Genomic DNA, 4,920 nt, shown 5'->3' with positions numbered 1-4,920 from the left:
CTCTGAAAATGTTCTCCTAATGTCCCAAAACAATGACAAAATACCATAAAAATACCCCATAACCTACAAGAAGACAGGCAGTGAATACTTCGGTGAAGTATTTAAAGAAGTTTTTAGCAAACATATATTTTTAAGTAATAAGACAAACTGCCTACAAAAAAAGATCTTTCAAGCTAATTTCTGAAAAAAATTTTAAAGAAATCTTCAAATCTAAGTATTTGCAGGTGAAAATATTAAATTCCAATGTCATCTAAAATTTATACATTTTTCCTTATCTTCTGGCATCACATATGGGGAAGATTATGAATGGATAATCACCATGGCCTGACCTAGAAATGAATCAGGGAAAATTTTAAGAAAACAAGGAGGGGAAACAAAACAGGATTCCATACTATTTGAGTAAATTTTTATTTATTTATGTATTTATGCATTTATTTATTTTTCTTAGCCTTGAACTTTAGGTCTCCAAAGGCAAATACATTCATTCAGTAAATATTTACTGATTGCCTATGATTTGCCTGGCATTAGTGGGGAAATGAGAGAATATAAAGGTGACAGTTATATTCTCTGGTCTCAAGACATTTACTACTGAGTTGGAGACACATACATGCACACGAATAAATTTTACTGCTATATAACACCAACTATATAAACTGTTAGAATAATCTATGTAAACAAAACCTCATTTTTTCTTTATTTCTTAACTCACTTTTAGTACTGTTTATTACTTGGTTCAAATTTGCAACTGAACAGGATGTAGTGCGCAGACACCAAGGCAGCATCTGAGTGCCAAAACATTTAAGGAAAAACTGCCATGCCACAATACTAATCCAAGGTCAGCACAAGTTGGCCAGTTTTGAGGAAGGGCCAATCCCCCTTCTCACTTTCAACATTCTCGCATATGGAGAAGAACAACCTGTTTTCCTAACAACACATTATTTGAATTTATCTGAGCCCCAAAGCACCTTTCTTCAACTTAATCCCATTTATTTTTAATCTCCAGCCCATCTTCTTGAAACATACTTCCTGTGTCCTTGCTAATCGTATATTATTACAGTGAAGGTTATAACATCACTAATTTTTAACAATATATTTATTCTACTTTAGGTAAGAATCTTTGAGATTTACAAAATAAAATCTTATTAATTTGGATTTTACAAATTAAGAATCTTTTTCAGAACGAGTAGGGACTGGGCTCATTTGTCTTCCTTGCAGTTTTTTCTTGTGATTTAACTGGTAAGCAGAATTGGAAAATTTAAAGGATGCTCAAATATAATATTTGGTATTAAAAACAGCAACAACAAAAATATACAGTCTATATCCTGGAGCAGTATACATTCTGCCCAGTCTGCCATACATTCTACATTTTCACACTTAGAATCCCTGCTTTGAATGATGGCACTGAAACTCAGTGCAAGTTCCTTAAACAACAAACATTCAAATATATTCACAAGTATTGATAGTATTAAGGCAAGAAGTGAAAAAACACACAATCATTTATCTAATTAACCACTGGTCATGAAAACTTAAATAAGGGTTGAAGGAGAAAAAGATTAATTAGGTTTTCAGATTAATTCTGAACATTCAATCAGCAGAATTCTTGCATTCCTGAAGTGTTCTGACCAACTGAGATTTTGGTATAAAAAAAAGATTCTATGATAAGTTTTTTTCAAAGAGAATAAACTTTCTAAAAAGCATGTTTAGCACCAACAACTTACACACTATAAACACTAAGATTACAATTTACAAATGGAATGTTTCCAAAAGTTGGTAATCTAGAACTTGGAATGTATTTTCCAATCGGAACAATGCTCTAAAACTATGGCTAGCTTTCCAGAACAGATGTACAAACACTGTTTGTTTAAAACATATTCTTAACATACCATCTATCTGCAATGAAAAATACCTATAACAATATTATTGTAATACTAGTAACAAAAAAATATATACACAACTGTAAAACCATGGCTGCGTGGTATTAGAGAGACAGAATATGTAAATAACTTAAAGAGAGAACACAACTAACATTTAGCCAAAAATCTTTGGATGAGAATTCAAAAAGATGGTGTTGCAGAGCTGTAGAACAGTATTAAAGCCTAGTTTTAATTGCCTAAAGGACACCCCCCACCTCACTCTCTGCCCAATACACTAGGCACAGGTTAAATTGGGCACGATCTACCTACAAGACAAAAGCCACACTGAGTTAAAAGCACAAACACAAGCGTGAAGAAGGAAAGTGGGAGGGCACTGGAAGGTAAATCTGGGCACTTGGAGAACAGGGCGGCCATCTTTAGCTCCACAGGCCTGCGTAGTTCCCGTGCAGGCCTGAAGGGAGAGGCCCCCCAGCCACGAAGAGCTTCATCTCAGGCCAGTTGTAGCAGTGAGTGTAGAGCGCGTTGGGGAACTCGCCCATGCCGCCAAAGTAGTTCACCCACAGGTCGTCGTGGTTGAGCCAGCCTCTGCCACAGGTGAGCTTGAGCTTCCTCGCTGCGGGCCCAGGAGAGGAGTCCGGGCTGGCCGAGGCCTTCTCTTCCAGGAACTTCTGAGCGCGGACGTCATAGAAGAGCAGGGAGCCGTGGCCCGTGCCCACGGTGACGAGGTGCTGGTAGAAGCTCAGCGAGCGCACGCCCGTGCCGCCCTCTCGGGAGCACAGGGGCCGGATGTTTTGGTGACCATGGCGCAGATCCAGGAAGGAGACGTGGGACTGGGAGCCCACGGCGTACAGGGACAACTCGTCGCAGTAGGTTAGGCACACGTTCTCTCGGCAGTAGGGCAGCCTGATGGACAGCATCCTGGACAGGGTGCTGTGGGCTTTCCACAGGTGGAAGTAGCCGTCCAGGGACACCGCTCCCAGCTCCTGGTTTTTGCGATTGAAGGCCAGGGCCCGTACCTTGCGGTTACTGGGGTTGGTGCAGGCCCTGGGGATGGTCTCCAAGACCCTCGGACGGATGTGGGCATATAGGGGGAGCCCTGCGTCGTTGTGCCAGGCGATGCTGCCGTTGAACATGTCCGGGTCCATCCGCCACAGCGCCACGGTGCCGTCGCGGGAGCCGCTCACAGCCACTGTGTCACTCATCCAGGCGATGGCGAAGATCCAGTCCTTGTGGCCATGGCGGTCGCCCAGGCACACGGGGTCCAGGGTGGGCAGCTGGTAGACAGCCAGGCTGTTGGGGTTCTCGCCCCCGGTGGCCAGAAGCGTCTTGGAGGGATTCAGCTCGATGGCGTGGATGCCGCAGCTCGGCTGGGCCCGGGCCAGCCCGGGCCCCCGGTCGCGCATCAGGGGGAGGCGCGTGATCTGGCCCGACTGCACGTCCACCACGAAGAGCGTGTTGCACTTGGTGCCGCACACCACCTGCCTGGCGTTCAGCCACTGCGACGCGAACACCTTGTTGAGGGTGCCCAGGGCCAGCTCGCGCTCCCGCAGCAGCTCGGGCAGCTTCCGCACCGCGTAGCCGCGCAGCTCGCCCTCGAAGCCCGGGAGCCCGGCGCGGCCCCGCGCGCCCACCTCGCGGCCCTTCAGGTAGCGCACCAGCGAGCGCCGCGCCGCCGGCCGCTTCTGCCTCTTGAGCAGCAGCGGTCCCTCTCCGTCCGCCGCCGCCGAGCCCTGCGACGACGAGCTCGCGGCGCCCGCCTCGGCCGCTGGCGCTTTCCGCTTCCTGCTACCTGTTTGCTGCGGGGCCATGGCGGGCGGCGGGCGAGTGGCGGCGCGGCGGCGGCGGCGGCGGCGGCGCGTGGCACCTGTGTTGGCCGTGGCGGCGGGGACGGCGGCGCCTCCGCGTCAGGCGGGAGCGCGGGCTCTCAGGAGCCAAGAGGCGCAGACGACCGCGGGGCGCGGAGCCTACCGAGTCCGGGGCGCGGCGGCGGCGAGGGAGGCGAGGGCGACGGGGCCGCGCGAGGAACGCGCGCCGGAGGCAGCGGAGTGCGGGCCGAGTGCGGGCGCAGCGCCGCGGCGAGGGCGGGAAGTGCGGCCGGCGGGGCGGCGGGAGCGAAGTCGGTGTGGGACGACGACGCGGGGGGCCCGAGAGTGAGGGGCGGAGGCAGCGGGAGGCGTGGGCAAGGAGCAAGCAGGCGCGGTGCGAGGGAGCGCAAGCCAGGCAGACGTGGGGGGTGGATCCGTGGGGCCGGGGATGTGCTGAGGTCCTGGGCTCCAGGACCCCGAAGGTGGCATGTGCGTCTGTCATGGCCCCACATTAAGTGGCACGGGATATTTCATCACTCTCAAAACAGAGTCCACCCAACCTTCTTAAAATTCCTACATAAATAAAATTTGAAACCTAAAATATAGTCAAGCATGAGGCTAGAAGGTGCCCCGGGCAATGGTCTCTGCGAAGAAACAAATATGCACTTGCTGCGGTCCTGGGAGACACTTGGCTAAGATGAGCTATTGAACTTAGCGGTGGCTGGGGGTGTTTGGTAGCTGCAGGGAGACCCTCCTACTTAGGTTCCTTCTGCAGCCCCTCCTCTCTCAGCCCCTCTGCTGGTATCTTCAACAGTTTCAACCAAATATTTTTTTTTTCACCTCAAACTGGTCTCTGAGCTCCTGCACGGGAGTGCCCTGAGGGATCTGTTCCAAACGCGGATCCCCGGACCCCACTTTCCCGTCGGGGTGATGTATGGGACCCCTTGGTCAGGCACAACCCTGAAAACATGGCAAGCCCTGCTGATAGGGGAGGGGGGTTCCTGCGAGTTGTTGGCTTCCATTGTACCTTAGAGCCCTAAGGAGGTGGGGAGGAAGAGTCAAGGGGAGGGGCATCTCCATCCCTGCTTCTAGGTTCTGTCCCCACTTCAGTCCCAGAGGCTCAAATGTCTGGGCATAGTCCCTGGAGCCTTGGGGAGGGGTCCGGAGGGATGTGCAAGATTTTCACAAGCAGAGATGTAGATATAAAGAACTTTCTGGAAGGAGGCGACCACAGGGACAAA

At 50.4% G+C, this 4,920-nt stretch overlaps 1 protein-coding gene across 1 annotated transcript; it reads right to left on the bottom strand.

Annotated features, from left to right (window-relative positions):
* Positions 1-389: 389 nt before the first annotated feature.
* LOC101394415 (DDB1- and CUL4-associated factor 12-like protein 2) lies at positions 390-3,997 on the bottom strand. Its single transcript, XM_004437316.3, has one exon. The coding sequence runs from the start codon at positions 3,680-3,682 to the stop codon at positions 2,291-2,293; it is 1,392 nt and encodes a 463-aa protein (XP_004437373.3). The 5' UTR covers positions 3,683-3,997; the 3' UTR covers positions 390-2,290.
* Positions 3,998-4,920: the final 923 nt, after the last annotated feature.

The sequence above is a fragment of the Ceratotherium simum genome, chromosome X (genome assembly GCF_057802395.1).
Source record: "Ceratotherium simum simum isolate JZ-2026a chromosome X, ASM5780239v1, whole genome shotgun sequence".
Lineage (NCBI taxonomy): Eukaryota > Metazoa > Chordata > Mammalia > Perissodactyla > Rhinocerotidae > Ceratotherium > Ceratotherium simum.
This window is presented reverse-complemented; position numbering and strand designations above follow the sequence as displayed.

Coding starts and splice junctions, on each gene's coding strand:
- LOC101394415 (XM_004437316.3), bottom strand. CDS start 3,682: ATGGCCCCGCAGCAAACAGGTAGCAGGAAGCGGAAAGCGCCAGCGGCC.